This window comes from Nuphar pumila, chromosome 12, assembly GCF_984573655.1.
Source record: "Nuphar pumila chromosome 12, dmNupPumi1.hap1.1, whole genome shotgun sequence".
NCBI lineage: Eukaryota > Viridiplantae > Streptophyta > Magnoliopsida > Nymphaeales > Nymphaeaceae > Nuphar > Nuphar pumila.
In genome coordinates, this window is record NC_143260.1 from 89,806,299 (window position 1) to 89,825,815 (window position 19,517).

The 19,517-nt window shown below is 37.0% G+C and overlaps 1 protein-coding gene across 1 annotated transcript in view; it reads right to left on the minus strand.

Annotated features, from left to right (window-relative positions):
* Positions 1 to 2,774: 2,774 nt before the first annotated feature.
* LOC149821165 (ABC transporter B family member 20-like) overlaps positions 2,775 to 19,517 on the minus strand; it is a 43,168-nt gene continuing 26,425 nt past the window's right edge. Inside the window, exons 2-11 of the mRNA XM_089982793.1 lie at positions 14,081 to 14,135; positions 13,806 to 13,981; positions 13,477 to 13,677; positions 11,915 to 12,174; positions 11,492 to 11,805; positions 11,157 to 11,380; positions 10,740 to 11,080; positions 9,299 to 10,089; positions 8,906 to 9,147; positions 2,775 to 4,623 (exon numbers count right to left, since the gene is read on the minus strand). Of these exons, the coding sequence (XP_089838919.1) occupies positions 3,394 to 4,623; positions 8,906 to 9,147; positions 9,299 to 10,089; positions 10,740 to 11,080; positions 11,157 to 11,380; positions 11,492 to 11,805; positions 11,915 to 12,174; positions 13,477 to 13,677; positions 13,806 to 13,981; positions 14,081 to 14,135 (3,834 nt within the window). The 3' untranslated portion in view covers positions 2,775 to 3,393. The remainder of the gene's footprint in view (positions 4,624 to 8,905; positions 9,148 to 9,298; positions 10,090 to 10,739; positions 11,081 to 11,156; positions 11,381 to 11,491; positions 11,806 to 11,914; positions 12,175 to 13,476; positions 13,678 to 13,805; positions 13,982 to 14,080; positions 14,136 to 19,517) is intronic.

The following is a 19,517-nucleotide window of genomic DNA, read 5'->3' on the forward strand; positions in this document are numbered from 1 at the left end:
ACACTTTCTTCGTGATTGATGTCATTCATGATTTTTCTTAAAATTATCTTCGGTTTATCGTATATGTATTTGTGAATAACACTTGAAATTTACTTTGAATGCACTTTCTCCACTAGAAGGTTGTCTAGTTATGCAGCACATATATGCTCGCTATCATGCCTCTTCACTTGAAAAGAAACCTGCTCAGCATGCCTTTGTTCAATGGATCTTCAAGGGCAATCAACCATCATATGAGCATTCTTCTTTATGCATATGATAGTGACTGTTATTGCAACTCTTTAAGAATTTTGTTTTATAGTTATTGCTGATCACAAAAACTCATGACTGTGCTGGAGATCATTAAACTTTTTACCCAAAACAATTTCTTGATTGTTTGAGTGTGTTGATAGCTATTGGAATTGTTCACAATCATTAAATATTTCATTACGCAATTTCTCATACAAATTAGATGTTTTCACTTCAATGATTTTTAATTGCTCTTCATTGTATGAGAACCCATTGAACGAGAACCAAGGGTTCACATTCTCCAATGTCATTGGTGTATCACTTTCACCTGACATTATTTGTCCAATGTCTTTATTGTCTTCTATCGACATGATATACTTTTCATCATCGATAGCATCCGTTTCTGCATTGTCATCATGATCGCTCCTCTCACTAATTGACTGTTCGGTTACACCAACTAAATCAAAATTCATTGTATCTATCACTTTATTTGCTTTCATGCATGCATCATTCATGCATTTCTAACATTCAAGATTAACTATTAAAATATCACATTCATTATCACACCTACATCTTAATCATAAATTACATCAAAATTATAACTTATACCTAGCATTGTCGTATGCTCGAGAAGACTGCATGTCATTCAAATTATTATGATGAAGATCACTAGCACTTATTTTCTCACTATTTGGGATGCATGGTTTTATATCATTTGCAACGATCTATCAATCATGTACAACATCAATATCGTCCACTATTTAGGATAGTTGGATAATCGACAAAGGACTCAACTCGATAGATAGTGCTTGAGATACATGGGATTTGCATCATTTCATTGATTAACTACTCCTTGTTTGACTGCTCCTTCGTTAACTTTGGATACTTCCAAGTAAACATCATTAATGGTTAACATTGATTCTGCATCATCGTCATCCTCAACATCTATCCACATTTCTTGATTGTTTGGAGAATAACTATATCGGAGGCTCAATAAGTCTATCACATATCCGATTTTACAAGACATCAAACCTGCAAATTTTTTAAAGGTAATATTTTTGGAGAACAATAAAGATTTTCAATTAGTGTAATCGGATTTACGATAGTGTACTTTAGTCCTTTCATATGCCATTATTGACTACCTATAACAATCACGATAGTGTACGTTAGCCTTTTCAATGCTTGTACACAGTGAACCCTAGCCTCATTACACCAACACAAGAACAACAAATATTAATTTTTATGCAAAAAATCATAAACATAGTAAACCCTAAACGTTAAATCGGGTGGTTGGAGACGTCGATGACAACACAAAGAAACATACAAAAAATATCTATAGCAGCAATCAAACACAAATACGCATGTGGATATTCAATGAACAAAAATGTGCACGAGAATACTCACATATATATTGTATGGAACTGACATTTCGAACCTGTAGATAGGAAAGTCGATCACAAAGATGATACCACAATCTCCTTGAAATGCAAGAATCGTCACAAGTGTTCAAAAGAGAAGTTCTTTGCAGATACAAACCACAAGAAGAAACTCTCAAACAAAAACAAGTATATATATATATATGATTCGATAAAATTGCGACTATTAAGAAAATTTGCATATAATAAAAAAATTGCAAATATTTAAGTAGCATATTTGTAATTTTGTTGGTTCCCTTTAAGTGGAGTTTTGCACATAAATTTATGCGATTTCAGGATATATGTGAAACAATATGATATTTGTGAGAGGTGTTTCACAAATATTTTTATGCAAAAAAATTTATTATATAGGAAAGCGTCGGATATTTGTGATTTTGGTAATTTAGTTTTACTAAAATTTTGCAAATAAATTTGTGCGAGTTCGTGAGTGTTCACGTAAAAACAAACCTGTGATTCTAGATTTAAGTAGGTGTTGGACATAGCCGATGGGCGGTACAATTTTATCGCAAAATACCAAAATTCCCAGTTGTTAAGGGTAAAAAGATCTCAACGATACCAGGTATTTGCAATTTTGGATATCAAGAGAATATAAAAAATTATAAGGATTTTAAGGAATAGAGTCAAATTACCCGTATTCGTTTAAGATATTTTTCTGAATTGGTACGCTGTCCCAATAATTAGCTGTAGCTTTCGCAATGCAGCACGTTTTACAGAAATGTTTAGAGTAACTGCATCTTTTTCATAACTTTTTTTTCTTTGACGATGAGGAACAGGAAAACCCCAGGTGGGGCCCGATGACCACCCTGCGTGCATCTTTTTCATAACTGGATTAATCATTTTGCTGTATATATATCTTGTGCCCTCCCATCATTTCACTGGATGAGATAATGTAAGCGTTCTCTCTCTCTCTCTCTCTCTCTCTCTCTCTCTCTCTCTCTCTCTCTCTCTCTCTCTCTCTCTCTCATTGGCTCGGAAATCTCCACAATATCATGTCAAATTACAAAAGATCATGTACGATGGAAGAACCGTATGGGGAAGCTTTCATCGAAGCAACCAAACAAATTCAGAGAAAATACAAGGGTTAGAAAAAGGCCTGGCAATAACCCTATAATAGGACATAGAAGCTCCGTTATCCATTAGTGATTGTGGTGATTCTCTAATTAAGAACATGACATCAACTGAAGCAAGGAACAGGTATGGATGAAATACAATTGTAATTTACCAGGCTTCAGATAAAGAATTCGACTCCTATTGATTATAACAAATACATTACGAGCAAACAGCATTTTTGAACAGGAAATGCTCATCTCCCAAGAATGCCCTCACACTGCTTCAATCTCTCACAACCCATCACTCAATAATTTACAAAAATCTGCTTTTAGCCAACCACTGCAGCTACTAACCAACCCAATTCAACATTGTTACAAACCAATCGAGTCACTTCGCCCATATCTTTAGCTCCCCCACTAATGGACATCATGATACGGGCTCTGAGCTGCGATGGTTGGAAGCACAAACAATGGCTTAAGGGAAGAATCAGATACCAATCTTTTTTTTTCAAAGGCAAGCTGGGTTTGGGCAGACCCCACCAGTTATTATTCAATCGTACCACTGGGGTTTTGAACCTTCAACGTTCCACCACAGGGAGACGTGCACTGAGCTCCTACCAACCACAGGAAGCACCCCCCCCCCGTTGGTAATCATATACCAATCTTTCTGTATGACATAGTGCTTATATTAACCGCCGCTGATGAAGGCCTTTGCCAAAGTGTGGTTGCATTAACCGCACGTACAATCCATTCACTGCCACCAGTGAATCGTGTGTCCCTTGCTCTACAATCCGGCCACCATTGAGAACCACAATACTGTCAACATGTCTCATCATTGCTGCCCTGTGAGCAATTAGTATTGTTGTCTTGTTTCCCATGACCAGTGTGTCTAAAGCTTCCTGCACCACTCTACTTGATTCAGATTCGATCGCAGAACTTGCCTCATCCAATAACAAAATGGGTGCATTTTTCAGCACTGCCCGTGCAATTGCAATCCTCTGCTTCTGCCCTGGCGTCAAATCCAAACCCCTCATGCCAACAAGGGTGTCATAACCATGCGGCAAGCTGCTAATGAAGTGGTGGGCATTTGCTATTCGTGCTGCCTCCCTCATCTCTGCATCTGTTGCATTATGCTTCGCATATATGATGTTCTCACGTATAGTGGTCGAAAATATTACTGGCTCCTGCTGAATAAGACCCAGATGGCTCCTCAACCATCTCAAATTGAACAGCTTCAGGTCTCTGCCATCCAGTAAAGCCTGCCCAGCGACAGGATCATAAAATCTCTCTATAAGTGATATTATGGTGCTCTTTCCTGATCCTGACACCCCAACTATAGCCACAGTTTGTCCACAATTTACCTTAAGATTGAAATTGCTCAGTACCAACACATCTGGACGGGTTGGGTAACAAAAATCCACATTCTTCAGCTCAAGGCTTCCATATACGTTGGTCGGTTTCAGGCCACTATTATCATCTGAATCAATCTTTGGGACACGGTCTATAACTTCAAACACTGAAGTCAATGACTTACGCCGCTTGAGAATATAAGGTGCAAGACCAAAAGGCTCAACAAGAGCAAACGTGGCAAAAGAAAAAACCATGTATTCCTTCAGAGCTGTCATCAAACTAACATAACCATGTTTTATGGAGACAGCCGCATACCATAGCAGCAGTGCATTACAGGCAAACAGCAAGAACTGTGAAAACCCAAAGCCGAAACCAATTGCCATTCCTTGAAGAAAACTCTGTGTAAATATTTTCCCAAGCTGGACCCTGTACAACTCTGTTACCTTGTTGCCAGCACAAAATGCAACAACAGTGTAAATGTTTCTGACAGCATCCTCAAGAACCAAGGAAGCGTTCCTGTGCATCTCCTGAATGCCTCTGGAAAATCCAGCAAGCCACATTTTCTGCAGTTCCAAATGCATGAGGTGCAACCGGAGGTTCAAGTGCTTGTGGATGTGGAAAACATACCAAATGTAGCAAAAACTTCAAAACAACATGAACCAAGAGCAAAAACATGGACATGCAACAGATTATATATATATATAGTCACTAGAATATGTTTACCGGAGTGTGAGCTAGGTATTTCTGATGTTTTTTTCGTGAATCCAACCCTGCAGATGCGTTCAGCACGGTCTACTTGCTATGAATTGACTGTTGTCTATTTGTTACGAATTGACTGTCGTGTTTTTAATGAAAAATACAAGTTTTGGAAGCTTGAATATTTGCCATTGATTTTCAAGCTTTGAAAGGTCCAAGAGCCACTCCTCATAAAACCCAACATGTAGATCGCATCCGTACAGTAAGATTTAAAAATTGAGTCTAAGATTTTCATAAAATATTCAAGGCTTAAAAAATCATGTTTTTTTATCGAAAAATCATGATTTAAGTGTCGTTTCCTAGTAAATTGACCATGTCCAAGACATCTGTATGGTCAGATTTAAGGAAAACATGAAAAAACCTTTCAAATACCCAGTTTACTGATGGTTAGCAAATCTCTCTCTCTCTCTCTCTCTCTCTCTCTCTCTCTCTCTCTCTCTCTCTCTCTCTCTCTCTCTATATATATATATATATATATATATATATATATATATATATATATATATATATATATATATATATATATATTGGCCATTGTCCACTACATGTACAATCGACCTAGGATCTCATATTGCAAGTTGTTTCGATTTATTCCAACCTCTTAGATGTATTCAACATAGAGTTACCAGAAGCTTCTTAAGTGAAAAGTATGCTTCCTAGAAACTCGCTTTGGAAGCGCGATACTCACTTCCGATACTTCATAGGCATCTAGATTCTCCCACGCTTCTCAAATGCTTCTCACATGCTTTGTCCATGCTTTACTATATGCTTCTCTCACGTTTCTTTTCATGTTTTTCATGTGCTTCCTCCCATGCTTTCACTCAATTTCCATGTACTTTACTTTCCCTAAATTGATAATCATTATTAGATTTTGAATTCTTACACTAAAAAATCATGAAATATAAGACTAGTCTTTTTTATTTTAGTTTTTTTTGCTTCATGTTTTGATTCCTATTCAGTTCCCATTTTGCTTCACTTTTTATTCATGTTTCGCTTTGAAATTGATTTCTCGTTTATTATAAATTTTAAAATGCTTCCGCTTCTCATAACATTTCCTGTTTCTGCTTCCTAGTGCAGCAACATTGGTTCAACATGGTCAATTTGTCAGGGATCGACTCTTGGATAGGGCTTCTTCCACAAAAAAATATGTTTTTAAATCAAGAAGAATTGGTGTGAATACAGCGGTCAATTTTTTAATTGCCAGAAAAAACTACACGTTGGAATAGTCATTCAGATGCCGATCTCCATTAAACATCTCATGCAGAACACATCTGTAGGGTTAGATTTACCAAAATAAATAAATAAATAATGCTATGTCAACCGTAGCCAATATATATTTGATATACATGCATGAATATATATATATATATATGAAGAGAGAGATGGGGAGGTGCATGTGCATGTGTGATTCCCTAAAAGAGTGAACAGGAGGTGAATATAATCTTTTGTCCCCGGTCTTGCGATTGTGAGGGTGGGTTCCAGTCCTTCCAGATCATCCAAAAAAATGCTGCTTCCCAACTTGAGGTCGATGTTGTGCAGTGACAGTCAAACTTGGTAGTATCCTATTTTAAAATCGAAATATGGCCTGGTTGAACTCTGGTAGGAAAACTAAAGATGGATTATTGTTTCAGGACTATGGCAGGAAAGTGACAATTTTCTCAACTGTATATACTATGCTTTTCAACATCCAATGGTAAGTGAGATGCTGAAATTCTGAATTTTTTTTTGTGTTCTCATTTTAGTTGTCTGACATCAGTTGTTCCTCTACTCCTAATTGGGCTGTCAGATCATCTTAGCATGGAACTAGATTCTCCCAGCATCCTCCCTCTTTTAAACCTCTTCATTTTATTTCATTTCCCTAGTTTCCTCCCATCTTCTGGGACTTAGAGTAATTTCTTATTCATTTTTTTTACTGTTGCTTCTTTCTGACCATTCAAAAAAGATGAAAAGAAGAGCAGTCTCTGATAATTTTTTATTGTGAATGTGAGGACACATTTTAGAAAATAATTTTACATCACTAGGAATGATGCGAGCTCATGTCTAGTTCAGCACCTCTCACCTCTCAAACCTTCTCTGGATGATCTCGATAAGCATATAAGATGGAATTCAACAATTTGTGCCTCCCTGTGAAATTTTGCAATTTAGCCACTCCAGTATGGGCTTTGTCCATTTCCTAAATGGGCAAATATGGGACAGAGGCCCTCATTCTAAGGCAAGAGATTTTGCTGGGCTAGCCTCCTACAGTACACAACTTGAAACGGTGCAAATATGAGTACGGGCATGGATTTATCCTAGTAGATGCCCTTCTTGGTAGATTGAAGTCCAGTAACTCCATATAGCAGTGCACTTTTAGGATTTACTTAAACTCACTCAGCCTGAAAGGCCAATTGCTTTCGTAATTGATGGATCAAGACAGTACAATTTGCCAGAGAAGCTCTAGGAATATAAGGATGACGAGCTACACTAGATTGTTATTCATGCGTTTATATTCGGATTTAGGCACATGGTCTAACATAGATCTTTTCTGTTTAGTGTCAAATAAATGAGGGTGCCTCGTACATTTTCTTTGTGGTACTTTCTACTGCTTGTTCTTTCCCGGCTTGGCTGGTGGACTTTCATTACTTTTCTTCACATGGCATGAAAATCCTGTAATGAAGTACTCGGAAGAATCAAGAATGCAAATGCATTCACAATGTCCAACAATGGACTTAGCACAAAGAAGAAATCCACTAAGGAATAATACGAAAGGCCTTGTAACAAGGCTACACTCATAAAATAAATACTCTTTCTATTAAATAGGAGCTCACAAAAGCTTGAAAGAACACAAGGGGAAGTACCCTTATTTATACACTCAAGGGACCACTTGGGGGCTCCCAATAGTCATTGGGAGCCCCCAACGACTCTATGGTGGGGACCCTTAAGTGGCTTAAAAAGAAGAAAAGAAAAAAGAAAATAAATACAGAAAATTGAAAAAAGAAGAAAACAAACCCCTATCGGGTATATATATATATATATATATATATTAACAATTCCCTCTTGAAGTGTAATTGTTTTAGCATTGACCAATAAAATTTTGTCTTTGTTATGCGTGCATGCTTGCATGCACACACAAGGAGAGATTCTGCATCAGCATGTCAACATGTAAGTAAATTGATCCTTGGCATATTAGGTATTAAACAGATCATGACAATCACAACCTATAGGTCTGAAGTCTGAACCACCTTCACACAGGTAGACATGGGATATGGATTTCCCCATCGAGTTTCCATTAACAATGGTGTGTGTGTGTGTGTATATATATATAAAGGCACAGAACTATTGAGATGGAAATCACAGATTCAAGCTTTATCGACTCAATCTAGCTACATGGATGTATCAAGAATGGTTTGCTTGCTAGGGATCAAACCTTGGATCGTGTTACTTCGATATAAAAATATGGTTTTTTGAGTCACAAAATTTTAGTGCATTGTGGGCCATTGATTTTTGAATCCCTTAAAAGACCTGCTTACACGCTAGAATCACATGATTCAAAACTCATTTTCTACTAAACAAACCGAAAGGTTTGATCTACAAAAAAAAGAAGGTGATTTCTGCTCAATAGTTTTGTGCCTTCAGTAGCACCAGATATATATATAATAAGAGAGAAATTTGGAGATCTGTCACATGGTTACTCACTTTTAGTTGAAAGGTCAATAACAATCACGTGCTGCATAATCATCATGAACTTGAACAAATAGGCTTTGAATAGAGATGTAGAGCTTTCATTTTTTTAAAGATTCTCCACACTAATAACATGAAACAAGATGGGTCAACAAACAGCAGTGTGAGCACAAGGATCATGCTTCCATTTGACTCAATGGACACACAAGAACATAAACCCATATTTAAAAGTGAAATAACCGAACAATTTCGGCCTAACAGAAATTCTAAGAATTAAGTGAATTCAACAATAGCAGGTGAAAATATAATGCAGACCAAATGGTCAAAGAAACACGTCATGTTTTAAACTTTGTATTGACAGAACGGAAGCAAAACAATGTAGTTTATTAAAAAGAATATAGAATTTGCATGTAAAAATCATTTACTAACCTGTGCAATAGCAGAAATAGTAAGCACTGGTAAAGTGCCAAGTGCCATAAGTGCCACTCGCCACTCTAGCAGCATCCCAATGAGAAGCGCAACAATAACAGCTGAAGTATCCTGGATAAATATAGAAAGACGATTGCTGAAGGCTGCACGAACAAAGGTAGCATCATTTGCCAAGCGCATGGACAAGGTGTCTGAACTATTCTCCTCTTCGTCAAACCAACCAACCTCATTCTGCAACATAGCTGAAATAACCAAGTCAGATGAATCAAAATATGTGATCTTCAACCATTCAAAAATAGTCCATCTCCATCATGTAACACCAAATGGTTCCAAGAAAAGTTAATAACAAATGAAGATTATGTTTCTTTTGATATTATGTTTCTTTTGATATACCTGAAAACATCATTCTCCTAACTCGTTCCGTCATTTTCTCTCCCATTATTCCAAAGTAGAAGTGCTGCAAAAAATTTGCAACCACAGTCACAACACCCATACATGCTATGATTAAGCACCACTTGTTCACTTCAAGCCGCAAATGATGATCAGATGCTCTGTAATAAGATGACACTATCTGTGCCACAATATACGCCAAAAGTGGATTGAACGAGCCAAATATAGCAGCTCCAATGCTTCCAAGAAGAGCATAAAGCCATTCTGCAGAACTGAGCTCTGCTAGTCTCCAGAAAGAAGGTGGTTTCTGATGCTGAGAATCTCCGATGCCCCTCTCTTTCATTGGGAAATCATCAAACTGACAAAGAGGATGGCTAAAGGTCTTTGAATGTGACCGCTCATTTTTAGGATCTGATGTTAAAAGTGGTGAAATGGGTGATTCTGGGTCAGAATTAGTTGAAGTTTGCTGCTGAGCTGGATGCACATCAATTTTTGGTAAGTCAGGCAATAACATCTCAAAGCTATCCTGTCTTTTCACTGTAGGTACTTTTTCTGGCACATTTGAAGGCACCTCATTTTCACGCATTTTTTCAGATGGTGGACTATGTGCCTTCTGTGATTCCTGTGAGTTATAGCTAGATTCAATTTGGCGTGAACCATGGACACTGTGTGTCCTTTGAAGAGAAATTGACCTCATCATCCTAGGAGAGGAAGGCTCTGGGAAACTGTGACTTGCTGAAGAGTCCTTTTCTCTTTGGAAAGAAGCAGACTCCTTGTATGTCCTTATCGGAATTCTGCCACAGAAGAAAAATGTCAAGATAAAACTTATGCCAATGATTTAGACAAAGTCAACACTGTGCAATTTTACTCTAACGAGCACCCAGATTTACAGATAGAAATAATGATACGAAAAAAGCTGATCCAGATGCTAAGTTTCTGGATGTAAAGACTCAATTTTCTCCACCAGCAAAACGTTTTATATAATACATAGAATAAAAAGAATCTTAGAAAGCAATCACTGATTGATGTCAAAATCATCCATATACTAATTTGGAAAAAGTGCCAGAGCCAAAATACAAGCAGAATCAGCACTAGCCAGATTATAAAAGCTACTTGCTTGAGAAAATTATCAGGATCAACGCTTTTATTATCTCATACCAACATCAACCACTTAATCATTTGCAGCAAATGCAAGAACCTACAGGATTATTGAAATTATAGCTTGATCCTAATACTATCATCATTAATGATCCTATTTCCATGTATTTACCACTAGCTACCAAGTAAAAACACATGAAGTTTCTTCTGTTCAGACATCTATCATTCTAGGACACCATAAACAGAATGAGCATGAAGAAGAAAGCAGAAGCATGTGTATAATTAATATAAAAAAAATAAAAATCACATAGCACTGCAAAAAATATAATACTAACTTGCAACTCACCTCTTTGGAAGTTTTGTTGCTTCTTCACATTTCAGAAGCTCTGCATATAAGCCATCTGCAGCCAGTAATTCATCATGTGTACCCATTTCAACAAGTTGTCCCTCTTCCATTACAGCAATATAATCAGCGTTTCTTATAAGACTAAGCCGTCGGGCTATGATGATGGTTGACCGGCCCAACATGAGGATATCCAGAGCTTCTTGAACTGCCCTTTCTGCCTCAAAATCAAGACCTCCAGTAACTTCATCTAGTAGCAGAATGCATGGGTTTGAAAGAACTGCCCTAGCAACAGAGAGCTTTATCTTCTGTTCCTCGGTCAAAACCAACCCAGCCCTACCCACCTGAGGTAAAAAGTTATTAACATATTTGCAAATGTCATAACATAAATCAATGAATAATTGATTTTGATCGGCTTACTTGAGTATCATATCCTTTGGAAAGTGAGCTGATAAAAGTATGTGCATGTGCTATCTTTGCTGCCTCTTCTATCTGATCAATGGTAACATCTGACCTTCCATAAGCAATATTGTCCTTAACGCTCAAACTCAAAAGGGCAGGTTCTTGGGTAACCAGCCCTATCTGACTCCTCAACCACTCTAATTTGAGGCTTTTGATATTCTCCCCATCCAAAAGAACTTCTCCTAAACCAAAAATAAAACCTGAACTATTAAAGATTTTGCAAGTAGACATCATAACCTTTACACATAATGCATATGAGGGGGACAAGGTAGTGTAAATTTAATTAGTGGTACCTAAAGTAGGGTCATAGAAACGCTCCATGAGGGGTATTATACTGCTCTTTCCTGAGCCGTTTCTGCCAACAAGTGCCACTGTTTTCTTTGCAGGAACAGTTAAATAAAATCCACTTAAGATGGGGATCTCTGGATGAGAGAGGTAGCTAAAATACACATTGCGGAACTCAATGTTCCCCTGTACTGAGACTAAAGTATTTCCATCCTGATGATGTACACTGGAGGTTGAACGGCTTATCATCTCATAAAGTCTATATGCAGCAATTCTCCCCTGCTCGAAGGAGTAGAAGTTTGTGGCTGCTTGATTTAGTCCACTATGAAATAACAATCAAGAAAATAAATGAACATATAGAAAATACATAATATACAACTTTAAAAAAGGAATCTTATCAATCAGGTAATTACAGGGAGGATTATGCTTACAGGCCACTCAGGATTACAGCAAAAAGGGCAGTGATTATTTCACCTCCATTAGCTTTGTTATGTGAAACCAGATACCGCCCAACCCAAAGTTGTAATGCACATGAGCATATGGCAAGGCCGTAAGTAAAACCAAGTCCAATGCCTTGGACAAGACTGATCAGTATTCCATATCTGAGTGTAGCTTGAAGTGAAGTTGCATAAGAATACTTTGCTAATGTCTCGTTTGTGAATACATATAAGGTCCTTATATAAGCAACGGCCTGCATACATTGCCACCTCCAAGTCAGCTTCATAAAGCCTTATGGCACATAACTATAGGAGTAACAAGGAACTCATAGCCTTCATTAACTAAAGCATCATATATATTGTTATCTATAACAAAGCTTAACACTGACCAATCCTAATAATGCTGTCATTCAAAACCAATCCTCAGCACAGTCACTGATATAGCTGAGTTTTTTAAATCATCGTAATATTATCACAAATGTACTCACAAAATGTAAAGATCCCAATATCGCAAAACTACTTGATCACAATCTTTATAATTTATGTTAAAATCATCATTATAAAATAAGATAATAGTTTTTTTAAGAATACTTCTTGTTATTTTAGCTTGTTTTAAAACCTTCGATTCAAACTACCATAAACATCAAAATAATACTTAACAAGGTAGTGCTTGCATGAAGTATCATGTGCACACTAGCAGACATGAAAACGCATGGAGTGAGGAAGCCTCTTATGTAGGGATGGGAGGGGTCCCCATTCCTTACTCAGATTTGAGACTACTATTTTACACTTCTGAGTAGCTAATACTACTATTTTACACTTCTGAGTAGCTAATACTTCTACCAAACCTACATTTTTTTACAAGCTTATCTATAAATTTATTTTCTTTTTATTTACCAAGATTTTTCTCCAATAAAAACAAGAATTTCCACACTATTCCAAGATATTTCTTGCAGAGAAATTCCCAAGGCATTTGTGACATTGATCCTCAGAATGGAATAATCAATGAGATAAATGAGCAGCAGTTGAATACAAAAAGCATGAAATCCTAGAACGGCCATCACTTCAGCATATTCCATTCCATGGAAAATGTTGTTTCCAATGTTTCCAAAAACCAACATCATTAATACGGCCTGCATTTTTTCAGAAAGTTAGAATGAAAGCATGTTTGAATAATTTTGAAATGTGCCTTCGTTCATAACCCTGTCATAATGCTAGGATTAACTACCCTTTTAACCAGGACTTAGGTGGTATTACCATAATAATCAAGGCAAAACTTTTTGGGTGTGTCACCAAGAAAACAAGTCCCAGGACAAGTATGATGCATGCATGCGTACACAAAATAACACAAGCACATGACGAACAACAGCTGAAATATCCAACAGTAATCAGGTATATATTTTTTGCAAACTCCTATTTAAGATTTATCTTGATCATCCAAACAGTATTAACCAGGAGCCAGCTAGCACATGCCACAAGAAGAACAATCAGGCTTATGTAACATTGCAAGAGTTGCAAAATGACAATAGATATCAAAATCAAGGACATTGGGTAACCTGATCAGCAATACTAGCAGCTTCAGCATATGCATCTTGAATATTTTCAGCAAGCCTGTGCAGAAATATATTTGATATTCCTCCTGCAGCAACAATAAAGGGGCCAGTTCCTAGAGTGAGAAGTGCAATTTGCCAGCTGTTAACCAACCCAATCACAAGACCACCAATAAAGGTTGCCATATTATGAATATAATTTCCCACCTGTAACAAAAAGGCCATTTCTGAGAAATACTCACAGAGATGAGGCATGAATGAGTCCAAGTTGAAAAACAATAAATCTATACATAATTTAATCATTTGCAAAACAAGCACAAAGACATGGAACATACTTTTTCACTGAGAGCTGACTGGATAAGTAACACGTCACTCAACACTTGACTCACAATGTCACCATTGTTCCCATATGTGTCGAAAAAACTCATGTCCTGGTTCAGTAACACTTGGACATACTTTGACCTGATGACAGCAGTTTGCCTCTCCCCAGTAAGAATCCAGCAAGAGACCTCTGTTACAAGATAAAACAAGTACTTTCAAAATAATGAAAAGGTTAGAAATAATCATGTGCCAATAACAAAAAACAAAACAAAATCTATTCCAAACGCACCTATCCATCCAGCAGCAAAAACTGCAACCGCTATGTAAACGATGTCTAGAGCATGCTGCAGCATTAACAAGGATAACAACAAATCAGAATAGGTACAAGGAAACAAACCAATGGTAAAAAACATGGTATGATAATCAGACATGCTGATATTTAATTAACAGGAAGCAGGAAAGCAGGGAAATAATGTCATTCATGTGAGCACAAAATTTGCAGTTGAAACAAGAGGGAGATGAGTTTGCATGAAAAGTTTTCATGTGTCAGATAAAGATGAATTGTATCAGATACAGATATTCCAGGATCTCAGACAAAATATTGAAGTACTTTGGAAATCTTATACCACTTAGTCTTACATGACATTATTTCCCATACAAAAAAAAATATGGTGATTTACAATTAAGAATTCTCATGAGCAGATTGTTTATGGTTAAAACAGCTGTGTGGAAAGCTTCCATCCATAAACTCAAAAAAACATCAATAGCATGCCTCATAGACAAAGAATTCTCAACAATGTATCTATACTTCCTTTCAGCTAGACCATTTAGTTGAGACGTTTGTGGGCAAGAAATCCTATGATTGATCCCATTTTCTTGAAGAAATTCAGTAAATTCTTTTGACATATATTCACCACCACCATCACATAAGGATTTGAACCGAAAACTGAATTTTGACGTATGTATGAAATCTACGAAACAAAGAGAACACTTCAGATTTGTTTTTCATGAAATAAATCCAAGAATAGCCAGTGAAGTCATCAAAAAATATAACATAATACTTGCTACCAGACATAGACTCAATAAGGGCCGGCCTCTAAACATCGAAATGAATAAGTTCAAAAGGCTTTGAAGCTCTATTATTACAAGAAACAAAAGGCAGCAAGACTCTTACAAACGCAACAATTGGGACATAGACCACCACTACCATCAGACCAAACTGTTAGAAAACAAAGGGTTCGATAATGAACCCATAAATGCACACTAAAGGTGCAAATACACAAACCCACTAAGGGGCAACCAAAAGCACATAAAGTGCTAAACCCATAAAGGGGTTAAGCCAAAAGGCTAAAAGAATATCTCTTTATTATGAAAAATAGGGTAAAACCCCTTTTACAATGGAGCTAAAGCTCCCTCAAGAATAAATGAAATACAAGGGGAAGACCCTTATTTATAACCCTTTAGAGGAGCCACATAGGGGGCTCCCAAAGGAGTCGTTGGGAGCCCCCAACGGTCACAAGTGACCGTTGGGGGCTCCCCAACGACTCTTTTGGGGAGCCTCCCTAGGTGGCGCAAACCACAAAAAGAAGAAAATAAAAATAAAAAAATAAATTACAATAAAAATACATGAAATGACTAAACTACCCCTACGGCTAATAATAGAGAAATACATATTTTATATATATAATTAGGTAGATACATATACATATATACCATATATGTATACGTATCAACCTTTATATATATATATATAATATATATGATTACACTAATTAAGAAATATATTTTAACACCCTCCCCCCCCCTCAAACTTTGTGTGGGGAACGAAAAGATTGAAGAATACAAGAGGAAGAATCTCAAGGCTTCAAGAGTCTTCAGTAAGGATGTCATGAAAATAGCAAATGTCTTCCTTCAAAAGTCTTTATTGGTGAGCACCTTCCATGATCTATCCAAGGTACTCCTTTCTATCTCATCTTCAAGATCATGTGGAACAAACCAAGAACAGGTCCAAGTAAAAGATATCTTTGCACTTTAATCAAGTGGAATATTCCAAACAAGATGAATCAATCAAAATCATATCAGATGATTCATCCAAGAAACAATGGTGCAAAAAGATATAAAAGCATAATTATTTTATTTAAAGCACAGGATTCGTCAGGACAAGATAATTACTTATGCATGCAAAATGATTTTAGAAGACCATCTTTCAAAATCATATACTTAAAAAATAATGAGAAAATTTTAAAGTGTATGCGAAAATGTATAATAAGAATGCTTAATGCATTCACATGATTCAATAATGAACAAACAAAAAACCACAATGAGGAACATTGAGATAGTTCATGAAGTGACAACATAAAGAGCCTTCAAAGAGCCAACTCATAAGAAAATATATGAATCTTAATCAAGTGAGAGCTTAAAAAGCCATTATGAGCATATGCATATTGAACCAACACTTAAAAGAGTCATTAATGAACATGCTTCAATCATACTTTAATCAAGTAATATTACTTGAGCTTACAAGATAAGAAAACAAGTGTTTATTGATTTGACCAATCCTCTTGAAGGCGATTTCACAAAGGAAATGCTCAAGAGCATAAGATAAAAGAGTGTATAAAACACAAGAGTTTAAAAAGTTTTAAGTCCATTTATGAGACAAAACTATCAAAATATATTATTTGATTTAAACCATGGTTGTCAGTTGAGGAAGCGGGAGCGGGAAGCGATACGGGAAGCGGGAGCAGGAAGCGAGGCACTTTCAAAATTTTAGGAAGCGGGGAAGCGTGGGACCACTTAGGACTGATTCGGGAAGTGTCTCGGAAGCGACCTAGGAAGCGTCTCGGAAGCGACCTAGGAAGCGTCTCGGAAGCGAGGGGGAAGCGAAAAAAATAAAAATAAAAAATAAAAAATACAAAAAAATTGAAAAAAACAGGGGAAGCGTGGGGGAAGCGAGGGGAAAGCGTGATGGGAAGCGTGCTTCCCATTAAAGGGAAGTGCGTCCCCCATTAAAGGGAAACGCGTCCCCCATTAAAGGGAAGCGTGCTTCCCAAAAAAGGGGGCGCTTCGGGGAAGCGCGCTTCCCCTTTTAGTTAGGCGCTTCCGGTAACCCTGATTTAAACAATATGTGCACATAGCAATTGTGCTATAAAGTGAACATGAGTTAGAAAATCTCATATTAATACCAAATTTCAAATTTCATTGTAAATCTCAACAATAGTTTATCCATTACAAGCAATCACCTTATTAGACCTCAAAAAAACCCACAAATCAAGTGTATACGCTACTAGAACAAGAACATAAACATAATGTCACTAAAAGCCAAAGACACACACGAATGTATGACAATACATCTCTTGTCTACATAAAATGACACTTGAATTGAGTGAAAGAAGTCAACCATGGGTATACATCTCAGCGACTAGAACAAGGACACAAATGCCAACATGGACTAAAAATCACACACAATGGTGTGAATCACCGTGCCTTGTCAACATATAATGACACTCAAGACAAGTGTGTTCAGCTACTAGACCAAGAGAACAAAGCCAACAAAGGGCTACCAACACACACAAAGGTGTGAACAATATGTTTTGTCTACATATGATGACACTTAGATAAGAGGCATAAAAGGAGAAGACACTTGAGGCAATAAAGCTTGTAATGGAAATACAATTAAAGAACATCAATTTCTCAATATAACTTGAAACACTAAGGTTTCAAACTTTAGACATCCATCACAAGTATACATAATTAAAAGCATTCATAAAATCAACAGCCAAAAAAAAATGAGTGACACACTCATAATTAGAGATCTCAAAACAAGTCATTTTAGAGTCAAACTACAAGTTGACAATCTAAAATGACATAACACGAGGTGCCCATAACTCACCTCGACAAACATCTCTAATATATCAATAACAAGGCCAAAAAGGATTGATGCATCATATAACAACTTGTGATGGACAAAATAAGGGTCATAAAAGGCAAAAATACTCTTTCAAAACACAATGACATAAAAAGAAATCATCTTGGGATAATCAAGAGAAGAAAACCAAGCTTTTAACAAAGAAATCACAAGAACCATAACGGTTCACAAAGAGAGTTTTAACACAATACCCAAAGAAAGAATATTTAAAAGTACTTGAAAATTTATAAAATTGGGATTAAATATCATACAACAAGTTTTAATATTCTTTGATTGTGATGAGATATGCGGAAACTGTAATGAAATAAGCGGAAGTAACCAAGAATGCTAAAGCATTCACTATGTCCCACACGGACAAGTGCAACAAGCACAAGAGAGAAAATCCACTAAGGGATATACAAAGGGCCTTACAAAAAGGCTACACACATGAAAAATAATATCACTATTATTGAAGAGGAGCTCTCAAGAGCAATACAACATACATGGGGGGTTCCCCCTATTTATAAGAAGAGGAGACCAAAGGGGCTCCCAATAGAGTCGTTGGGAGCCCCCAACGGTCACATATGTGACCGTTGGGGGCCCCAACGACTCCATTGTGGGGCCCCTTTTCGGTATCCAAAAAATACAAAAATAAAATTAAAAAGAAAAATAAAAAATAGTGAAATACGAGAAACAAAATAAGTACCCCTATGGGGTACTTTGTGAAATGACCATAATACCCCTATCGGGTATTATGGTATTATTACATATGTTTTAACACCCCCCCTCAAACTTTACGGGGGAATGACCGAAAGTTTGCCAAGGAGGAACAAGAAGCGAGGAGCAGGCAGGGCTTTGGTGAAGAAATCGGCAAGTTGATATTCTGAAGTGACATATGGCAGTGTTACTGTCCCACGAAGATATTCATCACGTACATAATGACAGTCCATTTCAATATGTTTCGTCCTCTCATGGAAAGTGTGGTTGCTGGCAATGTAGATAGCACTTTTGTTGTCGCAACAAAGCTTCGAAGCCCCGGTAATTTCGACTCCCATATCTTGAAGAAGACTTCGAAGCCACACCAGCTCCATTGTAGTGGTTGCCATAGCCCTGTATTCTGCTTCAGTAGAAGACAATGAGACTTTCTGTTGTTTCTTGCACCTCCAAGCAATTAGCGAATCTCCTAAGAACACACAAAAGCCAGTAGTTGAGATTCGATCATTTGGGTTTCCTCCCCAGTCAGCATCAGTATAAGCTAGTAAATCTAAGGAAGAGATTGAGGATAGGAATAGCCCTTTAGTCAAAGTATTTTTAATATATCGAATGATCCGTAGCACAGCACTCATATGCACAGATGTGGAAGCATGCTGAAATTGGCTTGCAGAGTGCACAGCATGAGCAATATCGGGCCTGGTGATAGTCAGATAGGTGAGGGAGCCTATGAGTTGCCTGTAGGGCGTAGGATCGTCCAGCATAACTCCATCCTCCAGTCGTAGTTTAGCATTGATAACCTCGGGAGTCTCCACCTTTTTATCATCTGAAATCCCAGATTTGGAACATAGGTCGGCAGCAAGCTTCATCTGTGACAGTATATACCCTCGAGGAGAGTATGCAACTTCTATACCAAGAAAGTACCTGAGAAAACCCAGATCAGACATATCAAAATTATGTTTTAACATATTTTTAACTTTAAGAATACCGCTTTCATCATTGCCAGTGATGATCATATCATCAACATAAAGCAGAAGGATGATGATACTATTACCTGCATTTTTAACAAAAAGAGCAGTGTCAGTATAACATGAGCGAAATCCCAATTGTA